Raw genomic sequence first — 20,432 nt, 5'->3', positions numbered from 1 at the left:
GCCAAGCATTACGCGGGAAACCCCGTTGGCGGTTAGCGTAATAGGCTGGATGGAAACATTGACGGCGAGAAAGCTCTGATCGGGCCAGTAGTATGATAAGACGGGATATAGCAGAAGAGCGCAAAAATTGCTGTTGAACCGTTCGACGTCCGAATCTGTGGCGTTGCTCCGCTGCGTATAGGCGGACGAGCAGACGCGTCTTGGCAAGGATATCCCATCCTTTAAGCCGCCGGGGCCCCATTGTGGCCGCGGTCAACGTCATCCAATGCAACGGCGTCAAAACGAAAACCGTTCGATATGGCATGGGCGCGTCAAAAAGGGACAAGGGAAGTAAAGTGTGGGGTGGGGGGTCAGGGTGATATGGAGAAGATTCAAGCCAACACGGCTAGTTTCCCAGTGGCCAAGACAAAGACTTCTGAATGGAGTATACTGTATACCCTAACGAGGTTGCAGCCTTGCTGGAACACACGGAGAAGGGAAATAATCGTAAAACAATAGAGATTCGGTGACCGGTGGCGTTTGCAACTATGTTGAGCCTCTGACTCGGAAAAAGCAACGTCAAGCCTCCAACGGCGGTGGAAATTGTTTGATGTTTGCAGGTCCTACCGTCCTAGCTGCAGCTCGTCTGGCTCCCCCGCGCAAAGCTGTCTTTGAGACGCGCTTGCTGGGAAGTCTCGGACTCAGTGCAACGGTAACGCCGCATGTTTTTGCCAGTCCCACGTGTGTTGAGTGGCGTTCACTGCGTTGGAAGCCCCCTATCGTGGGGTTAAGTGCCATTGACAGCGGCGAACGTTGGCTGATCAGGGGAAACACATCGTCAAGATTCGGGACGAAAGACGAGAAGAGAGATCCAAGAGTTGACGAAGTGCGAACATGGGACGGCAAGACCAAGACCTGGTTCCGAATGTAGGATCACCCGCAGTATCTCGATTATCGATGACGAGGGAGGGGCTGTTGCGAACAACGGAGTACGTGGAAATCAACCATCAAGCAGCTTCCACGGCTGGAATGGCAACTCAGAACCGAGAGCGAGCGCTTCTCGTGTGCCGGATCAGCACGACTCTTTTCCTCTTGGTAATTAGCCTCTGAATTCAATCTCGTTATCATCTTGCAAGCGCGCAAAGTATGCTTGATTAGAAGAAGCTCCCGTCAAGTCTCCGTAGCGGGCTTTGGCGCCATTTGCGGGAAGCACCATCGGCCTGCGATTGCGTACGTAGTCCCTGGCTCCCTGCGGGGGGCCAAGGGAGTATCAATGGTCAGTAGGCACGCAAAGAGCAGGGGGGGGGGGTTGGTACACTCAAGACAGGAGAGGGGCGGTTGGCTGGCCGTTGGTGACGGAGAGATAGGTATGGAGATAGCGCAAGAGAGACAGAGAGGCAGACAGAAGAGGGACGCCTGACGCAGGTGAGATGCTAGCCTCGTGTAGGTTGGCAGGATCCATTATGCAAGTAAGAAGAGGAAGAAAGAATGGAGCAGTCCCCCGATAGCTATACACCCTTGTCTTTGTGTCCTGTCGAGCAAGAAGGGAGTGGGTTTTGGCGGCGTTGACAGGGTACGAGAGCACGAGGGGAGGCCCATGTGCTTGTCACGAATGTCGGCTGGCGATGTTTTGCTGTTGGGTTTGTGGGTACATGTATCTGAAGCAGGGGGGTATGATGGGTGATGGATGATGGGTGGTTGAAGATGGAGGAGTATCGATGTATGGTATCATGAAGGATGGAGGAGAGGAGGATGAACTGTGGACAATGGCAGAAAACATCGCAAAGTGCCAATGGCAAGAACCTCGCCTCCGAAACTTCCCCTGTCACCCAATGATCCGCCCATTCAGACTTCACTCCTTCTTCCCCTTCCCAAGATCCCAAGTTCCCAAGTCTGAGTCTGTCCTGCCACCCCTTCACCCCTGCTTGGCCGCGCAAGCCTCATCTCTGGATGCTACCTCTTTTAGAGCCCACCAGCGTGGCCCCCCGCAAGGGTGCGTTAGCGGACAGTGCACAGCGCTAGACAAATGCCGGTTCCCGCATTGCATGGCACTACTACCGGAATGTCTTAGCTCACCGGCGCCAGGGGCTACCCTGAGCCGCCATTTCGACGACGACGACGACGACGACCACAACCACGGACTGCAACTTCCTCCCAGCCCAAACCTCGTCCGCTCACTACACCTACACAGTACTCCGTTCTCGCGGGTTTCAATCCGCGGGTTGCCCAGTGTAACGACGACATCGCCGCTTGCAGCAAACTTCACCTCATCGACGGAACGACACTCTGCTATCTTCCTTGAACCCACCATCATCCAACTTCAACCACCTCAGAATAGCGAGAACATGTCACCATCAAGTAACATCATCTCGTCGATAACACCGTACCGTCATCCGGAGATTCGCCGCCATCGCCGGATCTCCATTTTTGTTCGTCTCCCATGGCCGGAATAGGCAACAAAGTCTTGGCATCTCCAACCTCTCCATCACGGTGCTGCCGAAGTCGCTCGCATCAAATTTCGCCTCTGCCCCTCTATACCCCCCTTCGAGATAACCTTCTTCCAGAGTTCAGCTCGACGGGTCATCGATCGCCGTTCGTTGGTGTGTACTTTATCGGTTGCTCCCGAAATTCGTTCATGGGGGGATTGCGAGCTCCCAAAAAGCAACAGTGTATATGCTTAATCCTTAGACTCTCTGGATTGCCTGCCGCCTCTTCGAGGTTCATGCCGAACATTCTCGCAATCGATCCACTGATACGATGGTATAGGAACTCTAACCTAGTCGTATAGGTCACATGCCGGCCACATAACGGCTGGCTTCCTTTGCTCAAGTGAGAAGAGCGAATGATTCAGACATCTGCAGAGCTCAGGGAGTCCATGGGCCAATATTTCATCTGCCGAACCGAATCACGTCCCAGCGTCTACTACCTCGAAGAAGCGCTGTCTTTGTGGTAGGACTCGGCGAATACGGCCCAGACGCAATACATACGATCACTTGCTTTCACCGCCGTTTCCCCTGGATCGAATACTATGCTCTTGACTCCTGACACGCCCGCAACCCGTACACCTGCAGCAGACCATCTAAGCAACCTCTTGGGTTTCTCCATCACAATATCCTAATGCGAAGCAGTCACTATCACAGGATAGTCAGGTCCACAAACAAAATTTCCGTGTGCTCTCATCACGGCCTTCGGCCACCAACAAGTCTTGGTCCGTGTGTTCCGGCCATAACCATCGACTTGGCGGATTCTCGGCCTCGGGCCATGATCGTTCACCGAGATATCCCGCCCCGTGCTCCATGGTCTTGGCACAACTGCACCCCGCTTGCTCTATGCTTTTTTCTCTAATTTTGACTTTACGGGAGCATCCGCACGAGCCGCAGGGGTCAAATACGAATTGAAAATCGACAGCTTTTTCACTTTTTTGCCCTTCGTAAGCGGCATGGGTGTTAGACAACTGCGGTTTACGAGAGTTGCGAGGAGCCCGTGATAGCACGAGCTGGCCAAGCTAATGGCCTCTCCGTCCGACTTTTCTGCTATTCATCGAAATGAGCGGCAGGGAATGCAATACGACGACGCTATAACAAATCGCATTGAATATTACGAAGAACGGATCCAGCCACTTCTCCGATATGCCGACATAGAGACTAGAGAGGGAGCGAGGCCTCGCGCTAGCAGCTGACCCAAGGATCGGGCGGCTACGGTGAATTAGACAAGCATTCCAAAACTCCAAGGCTCGAAAATAAAAAATGCGCATCTGAAGTATCGACTGCCACCTTCAATTTGCCACCAGCCTCGTCTCTTGCTTTGGTGCTTGGATGGTACTTCGGTCTTGCCCCGCTATCGTCGGTTGTCAAAGCTGGATAGGCGAGTTTCTGGAGGACCCCTCCATTTTCATCCGCGGTTCCCGCCATGCAGACAACCTTTTTTCTGCCAAGAGACGCAGGAACTCACACCGGAAACTGACAGTTGATAGTTTCTCACGATAGCAACATGCTGGCTACTGCTCCCAAACAAGGTTGGCTATCCGGTGTGTACACGCGTTCATACGTCCAGGGCAAGACTCGATATTCGATATGCTTTTCGAGGGGGGCAGCTGAAAAGGGCGGGAAGAGGGGTGCCGAGGATGATCCGGACCAGGCCGAAAAGAATAGACTTGTACAGCGCCCTCGGCCTGACGGGATGGCGGGACCGCCCGCAAGAGCTCTTGACAGGGGATATGATGCATCTTGAGCTGAGGGCTGCTCAAATTCGACATCGCGATGGCCGATTACCAAAGGCTGAGAGATTTGGGGCGGTGTCGTCTTACACCATCCTTTCCCTACACCCCTCGCGTTCGTTCCCCTGGCGGAGACACGCAGGCGTCAGAACAATATTTGGACAAACGCGTTTTCGGGGCGTGGCTCTTCATCTAAGGCTAAGCGGGCCGAGTAGATGCCCATATCAGTATCTGTACGCCACGCCTATTGTTGTCCCCTGCCCGGTAAGTACAGACTGACATAATATGACATTTGACAGGCCTGATTCCAAAACAACGGTCAAATGAAAACAGATGAAAGCCGAGAAGGGGTTACATATTTCCGCTGCAGACTCTTGAGGGGCGTCAGCTTACAGACTGTAGACAGCGGCGTTAACAAGAAAGTCCAGGAACAAGGGAGCCCACGTCTGGTTCGGTTCATCGCGGCAGTGTCTGCAGGTATGCTTGTAGCTTGACCGGATATATTGAATCCACAAGGCAAGGGTAAGAAGTCTGACAAAGATTGCGCCTTACACGATGACAAGCTGCGAAAACCATTTCAAGCGGTCCAATGGGGATATGTCGAACAAGGGCTTCCGACAACGACGTCCGGAGCCTTGGGCAGAAAACCTGACGACTTCCAGCTCCTTGGAAAGTGGAAATCGAAACCCACGTTGACACGCCTCGGTTCTGTCCGCCTATCTACCAAACTGTCATGGTTCTCGCGTAAATACTCGCAGGGTACTCCACTCTGAAAGGCGAACAAACTCGAGAGGGCAGAAAAACTTCCAAGCAGTCCGCAGATAGGCAACGGGACCTGAATAGGTAATGCTTCTCCGGTGTCAAACTGGGGTGGACAGAGAGGTAATGCACATGCAACATGCAGAAGCACTAAATTATCGGTTTTCTGTGTCCGCGTGACTATCCGTACCTCTCACAGCCCGTCCCCAACGCAAGGCTGCAGCCTGGATAGCCGACAAACAAGACTAACAGAAACCCATACAACCCATGCATCGCTTGACGCTTGAAAATAGGGCTTGAGGCGCTACTTCATCATCCATGCCGGGTAAAGATAGATTATCTTTATCAAAATGCCCTGTATCCAGAACCCTTGGATAGAAAACAAGCCTTTTTCATTTTTTGACCTTGTCGGCCCTGGCGGCAGCAACCGAGGCGGGGGGGGGGGGGGACGCGTATGTAGTTTAAATGAGCTGAACGAGACACGAGACCCAACGATAACAACCGAATCATCCGTAAACGAGGGACCAGTCAGCGTTTGAACTGTGAGAGTTTCATCGAGAAGTGTTTATCGGCTTTTGAGGGTTTTCATTGCCTGGGATTTACGAGATCTTGGGAATTCCTGCGGCCCCGAGATGCATCTTCATCGATGATCGAGGCAGTGAGGCCCAACATGGCACACACACACATATACGCGCATACACAACCTTGACATAGCTCACGCAGGCGCACATACACACACACTTTCTATATCTATCTGTCTTCTTACAATTCTCACCCTCGAGCGCCTACGTGCCTCAGAGAAGCGTCAAGCATACGCAGCCAGTGGGTGGCGGGCGCTTAACTCCAAGCGTGCTTGCCGCCTAAAATACAGGCAAGAGAAGCCAGCCAGAGAGAGAAATGGGAGCGAGAAAGACGAGAGGAAAGTACGGTTACACAGTAAAGAGATAGAACCTTGAAGGCTTGAACCGGCGGTCAATGGACGTCGTTCTGCTGGGGAAACCCCACATCCCGGGACATGTTGCCCGCGGACCGCCCTTCCTCGGGGGTTAAGAAACATAAGGTGAGGTAAGGTAAGGTAAGCACCTCCCGTGCCACATGACTGGGGTGGCCGGTGCGTGCAGAAACAAAACGGAGGTAAGTTTGAATCAAGTACTTTTAGCCAGCCGACCTTCTTCAAATGGACTAAACATCTCCGTCACCAGATCTTGTTTTTTCTTGATTTTATTTTCTTGCTATTGTTGTGTGGTTGGTCTTTGGAGGAAAAGATCGTCAGGAACTACTAGAACTAAGGGAAGGGGGAAGGGGGAAGGGGGAGGGAAAGGCAAGGGGGAGGTGGGAAAAGAGTGCCGCTAGCGGGCCGTTCGGGCTGGCGGGGGTAGGTACGGGCGGGGAGGGACTGGGCCCCACAATCCGGGAGGCGCGCCCTCCGTGTCCGGGTCTTTTGGACTGGGACTTTACGGAGAATCGTAGGTAGGAAGGTAGATTGCGGAGGGCAGAGAAGATAAGGCTGGGAATCATGGTGAAGAGTAGACTGCAGTAATATCAAGAGTTTCACATGCGAAAAAAAGAGTCACTCGAGGTTGAAGAGAGAAGAGATAGGCATACATTTTACCAAGGACACTACTGAGGAACGCGGGGCGGAAACCCACAATCCGGATCCCGAGCCTATCAACCCCTGAGCACTAGGTAATCACATCCGCGGTGTGAAGACGGAGGGAAACACCTGAACATTGAATCGAAAACTGTCAAGATGGCTCATCTGAACAAGGTTCAATAGTTTCGATTACCTCTATTGTAACCCGAATTGACTTCTTTAGTAAGATGCAACACCAGAGAACATTTTCTCGCCGGGGGGATCGGGGCGGGACATCGCGACCTCACTCGGCCGAGACATTTGCCCAGCCAGGTCACGAGAGAAACTCACGAGAACGGTGAACCCACATCCCGCTTGCGCGCCAACGGACTCAAGACGGAAATATCACGCAGAAAGCCCGACGGGCGGATTCACGATAGGACAGTTTTCACAGAACATCTCGCCATCCGTCTCAATCGCGACTCTTGTCGTTTTTTTCAACAAGTAATTATTGAGGCACATTTCAAAGATATTGACTACATCGTTTCCAGTGTGAATTCAAGAAAGCTCATCAGACATTTAGTATTCAGTTCTCAAATACATTAACCATGAAACGATTAACCATTAGAAAAAATGGAATCCATCGTCAAGATCATCAAGAAATCATCCAGCCATTCTCAGTGAACGCCTCCTAAATAACCAAGAAATCTCCAAAAAAAAAAATCATGACACTCTAATACCGTTCCCGTGAAACATATGGTCCGCGTACACTCATCGTCGTAGAATCATTACACGCACATCCCAAGTCATTAATTGAAGAGACGCTTGAACACGCCCTTGATCCCTTTTGACTTCTCCTTCTCTTTAGCCTTGTCGTCCTCCCTCCTCCTGTCTTCCACACGAGCGCGGCGCCGAGAGTCGTCCGAGTGCTTTGATCTCGGCTTGTCGGCTGTCTCAGCTCTCTCAGCCCTCTCAGATCTCTCGGATCTCTCGGGTCTCTCGAGTCTATCAACCCTCTCGCCCCTCTCGGTTCTCTCATGCCTTTCGGCCCTTTCAGCTGCTTTTACGGCAGCCCGTTCGGCCTTCTCCGCAGCCCTGCGAGCGTCTCTGCGAGCTTCTTCGGCGACCTCGTCGCGAACCTTTTGCAGTTTGGCACCGCCTCCGCCTTCGGATCTGTCTCTGTGCCTGTGCTTGTCCCGCGTTGTGCTCGATCGCTTGGGAGTGTCGCGTGTGGGAGTAGCCTCTTGTCGTCCTGCATTGTCATCCATTGGCATGTCGTCCTTTGGCGTGGCTGGCGCCGGGGGGTCCTGGGGAGGGAACTTGGATCCGGTCGTACCTTCGCCTCTGACGCTGAAGAATCGCCGGGGCTTCTCTGGCGCAGGCTCCATGGATTCTCTCTTGCTGAGGGTGCGGTGCGGGCGCTGATGCTCTGACGTGCTGTGGCGACGAGAGCGGTGATGACTGCGCTCGGGCGTATCCTCAGGTTTGGCGATAGTCTCGGGCTCCTTGCCCTTGCGACGCGAACGCTCTCTTTCCTCGTTCTCGCGGTTGACCTCGCGTTGGAGTTCGCGCTCGCGCTCCTTTTCGCGGTGCCTGTCTTTCGGTCTGTCACGATCGGCATCGCGTTCGCGCTCCTTCTCTCGGAGTCGCCGCTCCTCTTTGCGTCGATCATGGGCAGCCTGCTCCTCAGGCGTACGCTCACTGCGGTGGTGGTGGTGGTGGTGGCTTCTCTCACTTTTCTCGGATTTCTCGCTCCGTTCGCTTCGCCCACTCCGCTCGCTACGTTCGCTGCGATGACGGGACTGGGAATGAGGATGGGGGCTCTCTTCGAAACCGCTATCTTGTCTCTTGATAGGGCCTGGCGGAGTTCGAGGCACAGATTCGCCGGATCGGAGAGATCGCTCGCTGTCAGTTCGGTGTCGTCGACTTGAGTGATGTGATGTGTGCGAGTGGCGTCTGCTACTCTCGTGGTCTCTACTTTCGTCTTCGCCTCGGGTACGGCTTGAGAATGATGAAGGATGGTGGGTTGAGGAATGGCGTCGTCGTCGGTGCCTCTCACGCTCTGCTTCCTTCTTCTCTGTAAAGTAGTTAGTATCAAGCCTGCTAGTTTTATCCGCTCCCGTAGTGGTAGTACTCCTGCGTCTGGAAAGAAGGCCTGGTAGAACCCTCCAGAAAAAGGCCTTTTTCGGTTTGATGTCCATTTTCTCCCAGCTGGGCATTGCCTTGATGAGTTGCGAGCTGCTCTGAGATGATGGGCTCATGGGTGGACGAAGAGTTTCGGCTGTGGCGTAGATGACCACAGCAGCCGCGATGAGTTCTTCCGCTTGCTTGATGGAAACCTTGCGCTGCCGTCTGAGAGCCCTCGCCCTATCCTTGGCGGCCGGTGACATGGAAAGCTCAGGGAGAACCACGGCAGGAGTCGAGGGCCGGAGGCCCCATACTGAGCCATCGGTTTGCGTTCCGCAGTCCGAGAATCCGTCTCGCGGCACGGGGCTGAAGTTGGCGTCCACGTCCGAGTCCTTTTGGTCCGCCATGGTGATTGTGTCCAGGGCCGATATATTATCCAAAGTCTGCGTCAATTTGTCCGATGAGCTGCGACGTGACATTGCGTCTGCTGCAGCGGGACCGGGAGCTTCTCTAGCCGTAGCTTCATCGTCTGAGTCTTTGATAGCATTGACAGCAAACGAGCCAGCTGCAGCAGCAACACCAGCGACGGCGGCTCCAGCAATGAGTGCGTCCTTATCAATTGTCTCGTCGCTATCAGCAGGCTCCGTTTTGTCATCCGGTGTCTGTACTGCTTCTTCGGGCCCATTGGCGTTCGCCTCTAGAGTTGATGCCTCCTCAGTTGCGTCGGGCTCTGCAGGTTCTCCTGCAGGTTCTCCTGCAGGGGCGTCTTCAGGAGTGTCATCGGGGTTGGCGGGAGCTTCTGAGGCGGGTTCTTCGGAGGCTGCCGGTGTATCTTCGGGTGCGTCCTCAACCTCTATAGGCGCGGCATCCGCTGCCTCAGGAGAAGGCTCCTCGGAGACAGGTTCTTCAGAGACGGTTTCATCAAGAGCAGCAACTTCGGGAGCAGGCTCTTCGGGAACAGCTTCTTCAGGGGTGACTTCTTCAGAGACAACCTCCTCAGGCGCAGCTTCGGGAGTAGGCTCTTCAGGGGTAAGCTCCTCAGGAGTAGACTCGGGAGCGATTTCTTCGGGCTCGGCAATGACTTCTTCAGGAGCAGCTACTTCGGGGGCAGGCTCTGCGGAGACGACCTCTTCGGGGACGGCTTCCTCAGGAACGGCTTCTTCGGGAGCAGTCGCTTCAGAGGCAGGCCCCTCAGGAGAAGGCTCTTCAGAAACGGCGTCCTCAGGAGGTATCTCGGCTGCTGGGGAGTCTTCTGGCGTGGCTTCTGGGGTAGCTTCACCCAGAGTCGCCTCCTCAGGGGCAGGCTCTGCTGGTGCAGGCTCAGGTGTCGACTCTTCAGGAGAGGCATCCTCCATGGTGGGCTCTTCGGAGACGACTTCTGGTGCAGGCTCAGCAGCGAGCTCATCGGCGGGCTCAGCGACGGACTCCTCTAAGATGGCCTCTTCGCGTGCAGATTCTGCTGGAGTCTCTGGTGCTTGGTCTGGCTCTTCTGGTGGAGCTTCCTCAGCCGCTGGCTCCTCGGGCACTGCATCTGCTGGAACCTCTTCGGAAGCGGCGGCGATCTCTGTGGATGCATCTTCGACTTGCTCGGGCTCCTCTGCTATTGTCTCGGGAGCAGTCTCAGATGCAGGAGCCTCCTCAAGAGGCGGCTCCTCCACGGCCGATTCTTCTACTGTAGCTACAGGCTCTTCGGGTGAAGCTTCTTCTGGAGTAGGTTCCTCGGCGACTGCCTCCTCTGGCGGAGACTCAGTTAAGATGGTCTCGTCGGAAGCAGGTTCGGCTGGAGCTGTCTCTTCTGCGGGAGCTGGTTCGTCCGATGCTGGTTCAGTGAGTTCAGCCTCGACAGTGGTGTCTTCGAGGGCTGGTTCCTCCAAAGGCTGCTCAGTGGGCGTTTCGTCTGCGGCGACTTCAGCGTTGTCTTGATCTGGTGATTCGGTCTCTTCGACAGAAGGCTCCTCGACTGATGGTGGTGACGCTTCATCAGTGGCAGATGGTAGCTCGTCTGAGGGTGGTAGGGCAGCTTCCTCAACAGCAGGCTCTTCGCCGACCGCATCTTGGCTCTCCTGAACCTCGGCAGTTGGCTCTTCCGGGGCGTCTCCTTCGGCAGCTTCGGCAGGCATCACTTTCTCGTTCTCGTCCACAGGTTCCATGGATTCCGGCTCCGGGGCGTTGTCCTCGGCAGGCTCCGCGACGGGTTCCGGTTCGACGTCCTCGGGATCTTGGCCATCCCGTCCTTCCCGTGCCTCTCCATCGGGGGAATCGGGATTAGGAGAAGGAGGGGAATTCTCACCTGATTTCTCTGCCTCTCTCGCATCAGAGGCAATTGGTCCCACCCTATCCTTGCTTTCCTCAGCATCCAAAGACCGCGTCTGTTCACCATCTGCTGCCACCGCCACCGCCGCTCCCGTGGCTACTGCCGCCGCCGCCACTGCAGCCGCTGCGATTTCTGCAGTGTGGTCTTCTGTTTCAGCCGTTGCGGGTGCCTCGACATCTGCCTCGACAGATGGCTCTGGCTCGACAGGGACAGGTTCTTCGACTGGTGGGTCCGGTTCAGCTGCAGCCGCATCTTCAACTGCAGCAGACTCACCAGCTGCTTCAGCAGGCTCCTCTGGCTCAGCTGGTGCTTCTGGCTCAGCCGGGGCCTCTGGTTCAGCGGGAACAGGCTCCTCAACTGGCCCAGATTCTTCAACAGCAGCTTCTGCAGCAGCTTCCGGCTCCGCGGGCGCTTCTGTATCAACAGGCGCAGATTCTTCAGCGGGAGCAGGCTCCTCAGCCGCCGCTGGTTCCTCAGTTGATACGGGTTCTTCCGCTGGTGCAGACTCTTCGACCGGGGCAGAAGCTTCAACAGCTGCTGCTTCATCAAGCTTCTCTGGCTCAGCGGGCGCTTCTGGTTCAGTGGGCGCTTCTGGCTCAACTGGTGCCTCTGGCTCAACTGGTGCCTCTGGCTCAACTGGCGCAGGCGCAGGTGCAGGATCTTCTGTCGATGCAGGTTCCTCAGCAGGCGTAGGCTCTTCAACCGGTTCAGCCGCGGCATCTCCATCGGGGGCCTCAGTCTCCTGAGCAGGCTCAGCTTCCGGTGCTGGCGTTTCTTCAACTGCGGCAGCGTGATTCGCCTCCGCGAGAGCTTCGGCGAGTTCAGGCTCCTTTGTCTCTTCCGCAGCTGGCTCAGACACCGGTTCAGGCTCTGCCTCGGCAGGTTCCTCCACCGCAGCGGGCGGGTTGGGTTGAGCCTCTTCGGTTTCAGGAGCGGCCTCAATTGGGACGGCAGGCGGCTCAGCGGCAGCATCCTTCGCCTCCTCGAAAACCTCGGTCTGGGGCTCAGGGTCGTTGACTTCTGCTGCGGCAACTTCTACAGCAGCGGTTTCGGGTTCTTTGGCCTCTTCGGTCGCTGCTGGCGCCTCCGGCTCTGGAACCGCGTCCGTAACATCAGCAGCTTCTTCAGCCGGAGCAGCATCGGCCGGAGTAGGTTCCGATTCAGGTTCAGGCTCATTTGACTCAGGAGCAGGAGCAGGATCAACGGCGTCTGCAGCAGGCTCCGCCTCGGTGGTAGGTTCCGCCTCAGCCGCGGGCTCTGCTTCTTTGGCTCCTGCCACTTCCACCTCAGCTTCGGTTGCTTCAGCCTCTTCGGCAGGGGGAGCAGGGGCAGACTCGAGTTCCTCAGCCACTGCCTCAGCAGGAAGTTCAGGTGCGGGCTCTTGAGTTTCGATAGCCGCTTCCGCTTCAGGAGCAGCCTCTGCTTCAGGAGCAGCGGCGGGCTCAGCAGCGACCTCAACCTCAGAAACAGCCTCAGTCGCAGGAGCGGCATCAGGCTCAGCCGCAGCCTCACCCTCAGGTTCCTTGATTTCTGCTTCAGTAACAGCATCAGTCTCGGGTTCTGCCTCTTTTACATCAGAAGCTGGCTCAGCTTCCGCAGCGGATTCCGCCGCAGGCTCGGTAGCAGGCTCAGCGGCAGGCTCCTTGACTTCATCAGCCACAGTCTCCGGAACAGGCGCTGCCTCCTCTAGCTCAGCAACAGCGGGCACGTCGGCCTCGGGCTCGTCTTTAAGTTCGGTGGCAGGCTCTGCTTCAGCAGCGGGTTCAGCTTCGGGGATAGGCTCAGTAGCAGGATCGACCTCCTTCGCCTCAGAAGAAGCTTCAGGGACAGTTTCTGCTTCGGGCTCCTTGGTCTCCTCGGCCGCCGGAGCTGCCTCAGCTGGCGCCGTCTCGACTTCAGGCTCTGCTGCTGGCGCTTCAGTTTCAGGGTCCTTAGACTCAACATCACCCTCGCCCTTGGCGGCTGGTTCGTTGTTATCCGCGGGAGCCTCTGCTTCGGGCGCAGACTCCTCGACCTCGGCCGCGGTGGAGTCTTCAGGTTGAACCTCAGGTTCGGGAGTAGTAGCAGCAGCATCAGTCTCTGGAGGCGCCTCACCAGCATCTTCGGCCGTCTCTGCAGCCGTCTTCGGAACAGGTTCTTCAGGGGCAGGAGCAGCGGTCTCGGTGGCGGCCTCGGCCTCGGGCTCTGGAGCTTCCACAGTTGATGGCTCTGGTTCTTGTGCATCTGGAGTCGTCTCCGGTTCGAGCTCCTTGGCATCTGGGGCCGGGTCCGCACATGGGACGTCGTCGTTAGTCTCGGGAGTCGACTCCGGTTCTGCCTTAGCCGCGGGCTCCGGCTTGGGATCCTCAGCAGCGGCAGGTGCCTTTAGCTCCACAACTGCAGTCTCCGCGGTGGTCTCGGGCTCAGGTGCGGTTTCCGTCTCGGCAGCTTCGGCTTTGGGCTCCTCAGGATTGGTTTCGGGTTCAGCAGCATCGGCGGGCGGTTCGGCTGGGGTCTCCTCAGGAGCTTTTAGCTCGGTGTCCACTTCGGCAACGGCGGTAATCGGCTCCTCCGGGGCGGGATCGGAAATTGCCTCTTCGGCTTTGGCATCTTCGGGCGTGGCTTCGGCTTCAGCGGCAGGTTCTGTTTCTTCTTTAGTATCCTTGGTCCCTGGGGAGAGAATGTCCACGGTGAAACTAAATTCTTTGCCGTCGCTGATGATTTCGTATCCGTCCATACCTTCGGTTGAAACAACTGCGTCGTCCGTGGCGGCGGCATCCCCAGATGCATCGGCGGCAGCAGCGTCTGCGGTTTCGATAACGGCTTCCTTAGGGGCTTCTGGAGCGTCCGCTGGTGTATCCTCTGGTGTGGCGGCAGCTTCGTCCTCTTTCGGTGCCTCTGGCTCGGCTGCAGCTGGCTCAGCTTCCACTGGTGTAGTCTCAGGAGCAGTGTTAGGCTCAACAACAGCCTCAGTTTCGGCGTCCTTGGTAGCATCAGCTTCAACTTCAGCTGTCGCTGCCTCGGTTTCGGCCTCAGGAGAAGCCTCTGAAGCAACCTCGGGAGTGACTTCGGGAGCATCCTCGGGAGAAGTCTCGGGAACGACCTCAGCAGTGCTCTCAGAAGCGTCTTCAGGGGCCGCGTCAATAGGAGCCTCAACCTCTGCCGCAGCTTCCGCAGCAGGCTTCTCCGTAGCTTCAACCTCAGGAACCGCGGCAGGCTCATCTACGGCAGCATCATCTGCCGCAGCTTCCACTGCTGCCTCTTTAGGGGCGTCACCTTCAGCCTCGACTGGTTCAGAAGCCTCTGGTTCAACGCTTGCAACGCCATCTTCTTCGTCCTTGGGAGCCTCCGCCTCAGGTTCTGCAGGAGGGCCGTCCTCTTCCTTGGGAGCAGGAGATTCCTCCTCCTGCGCAGGTTCTGACTCAGGCTCTTTTGTCTCTTCGGCAGCTGTCTCGACCGTCTCCGGAGTATCGGGCGGGGCATCATCCGCGGCCTCGGGCTCTGATTTATTGGGGGGCTCAGGTTGAGCGCTCTCTGCAACCTCCGTCGAAGGCTCAGCTTCAACCTTCTTGGAGGCTTCGGCGTCACCTTCGGGTTCAGACTCCTTAGAAGGCTCGGCATCGTCAGCCTTTGCCGCCCCGACGACAGGCTCAGGAGCGCCCGCAGGATCAGCGTCTGCTTCGACCGGTGCCTCGACCGCCTCAGCGACCGGAGGCTCGGCCTCGATCTCTGCCGGCTGAGTTGCCGAGTCGGCTTCCTTGTCTGCAGCGGCAGGCTGCTCTTCGGCCGGCTCGGTCGCAGTGGCTGGCTCAACGGGCTTTTCATCAGCACCAACAGAAACTGGCGCATCTTCGCTAGTCGGGGCAGTCTCTTCTTGTGGTGCTGCTGGTTCTGCCTCCACGGTGGTGTCGTCAGACTTGGGATCTTCAGCAGCTGCATCAGTGGTTGTTGCATCTTCTGGGATAGCCGCAGGTTCGGCCACAGCAGGTGCTGCGTCTTCCTTGACGTCGGCCGTCTCAGCCGGGGAGGATTCTTCGCTTCCAGCTGCTTCAGCTGAAGCATCAGGTGTCTCAGTCGGAACCTCTGCAGGCTCGGGTGCGTCAGCCGGAGCATCAGGTACTGGTGCTTCCTCTGAGGCAGCGGGAACTGGTTCAGCTTCTTCAGGCTTCACAGCATCATCCGCGGGAGCATCTGCCCCGACGACTGCGGCTTCGGCTGCATCCTCCACAACTGGCGTCTCAGCCGCAGCTTCAACCGGGACCTCTTCTGATGACACTGCTTCTTCAGCTGCCTGAGTTTCGGCGGCCACTTCAGCCGGAGCATCAGCGGCATCAATCTCAGCCGGTCCAGGCTGGGCTGTTTCAGCCTCTTTAGCGACCTCAGAAGGAACTGAAGATTCCTCCGTTTCAGCACTGGCCTCCGTCGAAGTAGTTACCTCCGTCGATGCTTCTTCCGGCATTGGCTCCTCGGAGGTCGTTTCTTCCACTGCCTCAACCGAAGGCTCGGCTGAGGGCTCAGCTGGAGCTGATTCATCAGATGCTTCGCCGGCAACGGGTTCGGCAGCCGGTTCTTCGGAAGGAGCATCCTCAGTCTTGGCCTCGGAAGTTTCTTCGGCCGCAGGGGCAGCAGGAGCAGGAGACTCCTCAGGCGAAGCCTCTACATGTGCCTCCTCGGGGGCGGGGTCCTCAGGCTTGACATCGGCAGCAGCAGGTTCTTCCGCAGGCGCGGATTCTTCAGCTGTGGTGTCAAAAGGGGCATCAATCGAAGCATCTGCAGGAGCATCGGCAGGAGCATCGGTAGCAGGCCCATCAGCAGCGGCAGCGTCATCCGGCTGAGCCTCCTCTGCGACATCTGCAGCAGGCTCGGCGTCAACGGAAGCTTCGGCCGCAGGCTCCGCAGGGGCAGCATCCTCTGGTTTTGGCTCTTCGGAAGGCTCGGTGACGGGCTCATCCGCAGGAGCAGCGTCCTTCGGCTTATCTTCAGCTGAAGTCTCAGTAGCTGGCTCTTCAGTAGCTGCAGTCTCTTCCGGAGCTGGCGCAGAATCGTCAGGTTTTAACTCGACAGGAGCCTCATCAGCTGCTTTCTCCTCGACGGGAGCAGCGTCTCCCGACTCAGCTTCGACTGTGGCATCAGCCGCAGCATCCGCAACAGGTGCAGTCTCTTCCGATAAAGGCTCAGCTGAAGATTCACTGGCTGGCTCCTCTGCTGGTGCAACAGTCTCAGGCTCTGCATCAGCGGGCGCGTTAGGGGTCGACTCTGAGACTGTGGACTCCTCAGGCTTGACCTCATCGGTAACAGGTGCAGCATCCTCTAGTATAGGTGCGGACTCTTCGGACTTTTCCTCTGCCGGTGTCTCTGCGGTTATTTCGGGGACTGCATCAGCAGGTGCATCGGCAGGAGTTGCGTCTCCAGGCTTGCTGTCCGCTTCCTTGTCAGCTTCGGCTTCAGCCTGTGCCTCAGAAGCCTCGGGAACAGCTTCGGCAGGTGGTGTGTCTTCGGTCTGAGGTTCCGCTGCAATAGACTCTGCTTGAACTGTTGTGGGCTCATCAGTTGCAACCTCCTCAGTGGAAGCTTCAGGTGTAGCCTCTGTTGCCTCGGGGGCCACTTCTGCTGGTGTATCGGCTGCGTTGTCTTGGCTGTCTTCTGTTGCAGCTTCAACAGGAGCTTCAACAGGAGCTTCGGCAGGAGCTGGATCTACAACAGCCGACTCCGTTGCCTCTGCAATGGCCTCGGCAGCGTCTGGCGATATTCCCGTCGCTACCGTGTCATCGACTTTGGCGTCATCCAGGCTTCGGTTAGCAGCCGGCTCAAGTTCAGCTTCGACGGCCGGCGGCTCCTCCTTGGCCTCAATGATGGCGTCCGGAGGCGGAGCTGGAGCATCCTCCATCTTTGGCGGTTTGGCGTCCTCTACCGGGGGTGGCGGCGGCGGAGGGGGGATCGATCTTGAGCTCTCGACCGGCTCTGGTTCGGCGTCTTTTCCGCCCTTGCCCTTCTTTTTCTTCTTCTTTTCTTTCTTCTTGTCCTTTTCCTTGTCCTTTTTGGAAGATTCCTTCGTCTTCGTCGGAGACACGGGTGCCTCCTCTGCAACGATCTGTTTCTCTTTAATCGGTTCAGGCGTAGGCTCGGGCTCGGGCTCAGGGTCAAGCTCGGGTTCAAGCTCAGGTTCCGGTTCGGGCTCGGCTTCTACGGGTGGCGGAGGCGGAGGTGGCGGAGGTGCAGCAATTTCCTCCTTTTTGCCCTTCTTCTTCTTCTTCTTGTCCTTTTTTGAGGATTGTGTCGGCCACTCGTCTTCGGCTATGCCGTGGTCTTGAGGCGGTCCAGGCGTGGGAAGCTCAGGGGCGACAGCCGATGGCTCTTCATAGGTGTACTGTGCTGCCTTCTTGTCCTTCTTTGCCTTCTTCTTGCTCTTTTTACTGCTGCTGCTGGCTTGTGCAGGTTGTGAAGGATACGTCACGCCATTGGCATATACGTCGCCGTCTGTAAGATGAAGGGGTTAGGCGTGCTAATGCAATACTCAAAGCGCAATCTAACGTGACTTACCATTTTCCAGCTCTGAATCTGAAGGTTGGAAATACTGGATGTTGGAAAAATCTTGGGTTTGGACATGGTTCCAATCAAGGTTCTGCCGGTAGGGGCAGAAATCGACTGGTTCTTCCGAATTCATGCTTCCAGGACTCGTGGATTATGGGGGTCCTTGTTTCGCAAAAGTTGATCAATGCTGATCCGGGGAGATTGTCTGATGTTGTCTTTGGCGCACGTGGACGGCTGTCGTTGGCGAGAGATGAGATTGGGAGTTCTTTTCTTGACAAGTTCTCAATTTTCTTGTGATAGTGCGGTGCCCAAGCCGGAGTAAGAAGTTCGAGTCTCTTGGGCTGGTATCGCGAGACTCAAAAGGATGTATTGTGAGGTATCTTGTCGCCTGTGAGACCGTGTTGTGGTGTAAACAACAGACAAAAGTGCAATGGGCAGTTATGACAAGGAAGCAACAGGTTTCTTGTCTCGGCTTGACACTGGATAGAGTTGAGAAATAAGGGACCAAGAGTGATGAGATGCGTCCCGACTACGACCATCCCAGGAGGACACAATTGGGCTAAACTGTGGGAAGAAAAGTAGATTCTTGAGAAGCAGGGGGGAGCTTTCCCAGCAGTGCCAAACATCACAAGCATCACTGGTCTGTAGCAGGGTTCAAGGTGCGGGAGTAAGGGGTCCCTGACACAGGCCTACCCCACGCTGTCCCCACGAATGGAGACAAATTGTGGCAGTCTCAAAGTCCAAGTGATCACTGTCGTGCGTGCTTAAGGGCCATTGGCTCAAGTGAGGCGGAACAAGCACTGGCGCCACGTCGCAATTGGGTTGGACTGGGGAGTGCGGTCTCTGGGATTTGGGAGCTTGAGTGATGTGATAAATGATGTGACAAGAGGCGAGGCAGAGGAACAGAATTGGACCTGGGACATCAGACGGACAAGGAGACAAGGAGGAGGGTTGATGGCTGCCCAACGACGATGCGATTGGAAGCGAGCGGCCAACCCGCATAATGAGACGGGCTCAACCAGGCCGGGCATGAACGTCGGTGATTTTTTCCCGGGATATGTGGTTTACTTTTTGTGGTCTTATCCCTTTTCGTAGTCTCATAGGGCCGTATCTAAGTCTCAAGATGACATACCGCTACCGCCGTACCGTCGAAGTCCATTGATTCTATCGGATGAGTACTGTCGCTTGACTTTTATCTATAAAAGCCAAAATCATTGCGGATGCCATGGGGGAAAGAAGCCTACGGGTCAGTCTTTGCGGTGAGGCATTGGAATAGACCGAGAGACCACAAAACAACAAGGCGCAGCGCCTGTACACCAATGATCTTCATAAAGCGACGATGGATGGATAGTACTGAGGAGGTCAAATGTATTCGTACTTGGCCTGAAAAGGGCTCGAAAGGGCTTAGGCTCCCCAAGACTCTTCTGAGGACGAGGGAATTTTTTTGGGTTCGATGAAGTGTCAATTGTCAAGCATCCCTCCACTCAGCGGCTATGAGCTAATAATTGCTGTGCTGCGCTGGTCGTCGATTTCCGGCCCAGTGCACTCGCACGCATCGGGCAGCCGGAGCAGGGTAGGTCGATGGGCCGGTCCACTAGGGCCAGGCATATCCTTGTATGCACAGGTACTCATCGCGCCTGGCGAGACATGAGGAAACGATTGCCGACGGAAAGGTGGTTCCTGGAACATAGTGGAGGGTAAACCCAACCTTCTTCCCGTCATTCGTGATATTCGAAGAGACTGAGGGTGGGCAAGGGAGAAGCCGCGGTCTGGCTGGAAGTAGTTAGACGGCGTCGAGAGGCCATTATGATTGTGCACATGGCCACTCGCTGACTGGCACTTTCCTTCGATAGACGCTCACCGGCGGCTGGCATGTCAGTGGTGGGGGTTGGAGTAGAGCGCGGTTTGTTTCTCATCGGCCATTAAACCCCCGGTCAGCGAGGTGCAACGTGGCTCGCCTGGGTGAGGCTCGTCTGTGAAGATCCATGCAGTAGAGGCCCGGACCACGGCTGGCGGGAGGGGCGGATGTGACTGCAGTGACAGTGACAGTAGCACCAGCAGAAGAGTGGTGGGTTTGGATTGGGCGACGGCTTGTAACGGGCTGTTTTCTTCGGCTGTCTGCGAGGAAGTAGGGAGCAACGTGGGCGTGCAAATGCGAGAAATACAATGTCGTGATGACCATGTCATGTCAGCAAAGCGTCTTCCGTGGAACGACTTGCTGTGCCATCTAATGTAACCGCCGAATGGAGTGTTCGGGCGAAAATTCCGGTGAGAGGGAGTTGGTAAGGTGGGCGGAGGTTGGGCCGACGCCGATATGGGATGGGACGGGATGGCATGGCTCCTCCCGAGGTCAGTGTCTGAGAGGTGCAGTAGCCCAGTCTAGCCCGAGGAGATGTGTACATAGGTTGTGTGCCGCAATGATGGCGTCGGTGCGATTGGTGCCCTGCAAGAACCCGACTTGGTCCGACTACATGCCACTGGGCATAAGAGAAAGAATCAATGGGGCCGTACACGAGTCGGCGGTTGGGCGCTGAGAGGGCGGCAGGCAGCATGGCTGGTGGTATTGGGCGGACCTGAGGACCGATGATCGAAGACTGGTGACCGATGGAGAGAATGGGTTGGCAGCATCTGGGCTGGGGAAGCATCGAGGTTGCGAGGGAAGCCATCGCGATTCCGAGGCTGATACGTATACTGATATTACCAGGAAGGTCAAGTAATCGTCGGGTACATGGTCGTGAATTGAACCAGCTGTTGATCGATGTCGTGGACTGTCACAACGGGCGCTCAATTGCGGTGGATAAGGCTCATCGTCGATTGTTTTGTTGTTTATGCGAAAGAAGACCCATCCATGAAAATGTTTGCAGGGAAGCGGAAGAGGGAAGGCCAAGGGAAGAAATTGAGTTGGCAGTCCTGACTCCTGACCCGAGCTTTTGCCAGGAAGATGGTTTCACTTT

At 56.2% G+C, this 20,432-nt stretch overlaps 4 protein-coding genes across 4 annotated transcripts; 2 read left to right on the top strand and 2 right to left on the bottom strand.

The window, feature by feature from the left end:
• Positions 1-297: 297 nt before the first annotated feature.
• CPAR01_15388 (uncharacterized protein) lies at positions 298-910 on the top strand (the record flags this gene model as incomplete). Its single annotated transcript, XM_060499637.1, has 2 exons — positions 298-446; positions 499-910. The coding sequence occupies 2 exons, from the start codon at positions 298-300 to the stop codon at positions 908-910; spliced, it is 561 nt and encodes a 186-aa protein (XP_060341637.1).
• A 799-nt stretch (positions 911-1,709) lies between these two features.
• On the top strand, positions 1,710-2,432 carry CPAR01_15387 (uncharacterized protein; the record flags this gene model as incomplete). The annotated part of the gene is made up of 2 exons (XM_060499636.1): positions 1,710-1,972; positions 2,051-2,432. 2 exons carry the CDS (start codon positions 1,710-1,712, stop codon positions 2,430-2,432), a joined length of 645 nt encoding a protein of 214 aa, XP_060341636.1.
• Positions 2,433-7,336: 4,904 nt separating this feature from the next.
• CPAR01_15386 (uncharacterized protein) lies at positions 7,337-17,611 on the bottom strand (the record flags this gene model as incomplete). The annotated part of the gene is made up of 2 exons (XM_060499635.1): positions 7,337-17,424; positions 17,488-17,611. The coding sequence occupies 2 exons, from the start codon at positions 17,609-17,611 to the stop codon at positions 7,337-7,339; spliced, it is 10,212 nt and encodes a 3,403-aa protein (XP_060341635.1).
• A 2,050-nt stretch (positions 17,612-19,661) lies between these two features.
• Positions 19,662-20,144, bottom strand: CPAR01_15385 (uncharacterized protein; the record flags this gene model as incomplete). The annotated part of the gene is made up of 1 exon (XM_060499634.1): positions 19,662-20,144. The coding sequence occupies one exon, from the start codon at positions 20,142-20,144 to the stop codon at positions 19,662-19,664; it is 483 nt and encodes a 160-aa protein (XP_060341634.1).
• Between the last annotated feature and the right edge of the window lie 288 nt (positions 20,145-20,432).

Source organism: Colletotrichum paranaense (assembly GCF_030867605.1).
Source record: "Colletotrichum paranaense strain IMI 384185 chromosome Unknown Scaffold_19.1, whole genome shotgun sequence".
NCBI classification, from domain to species: domain Eukaryota; kingdom Fungi; phylum Ascomycota; class Sordariomycetes; order Glomerellales; family Glomerellaceae; genus Colletotrichum; species Colletotrichum paranaense.
Note: the sequence above shows the minus strand (reverse complement) of the source record. Positions and strands in the feature narration are given on the sequence as shown.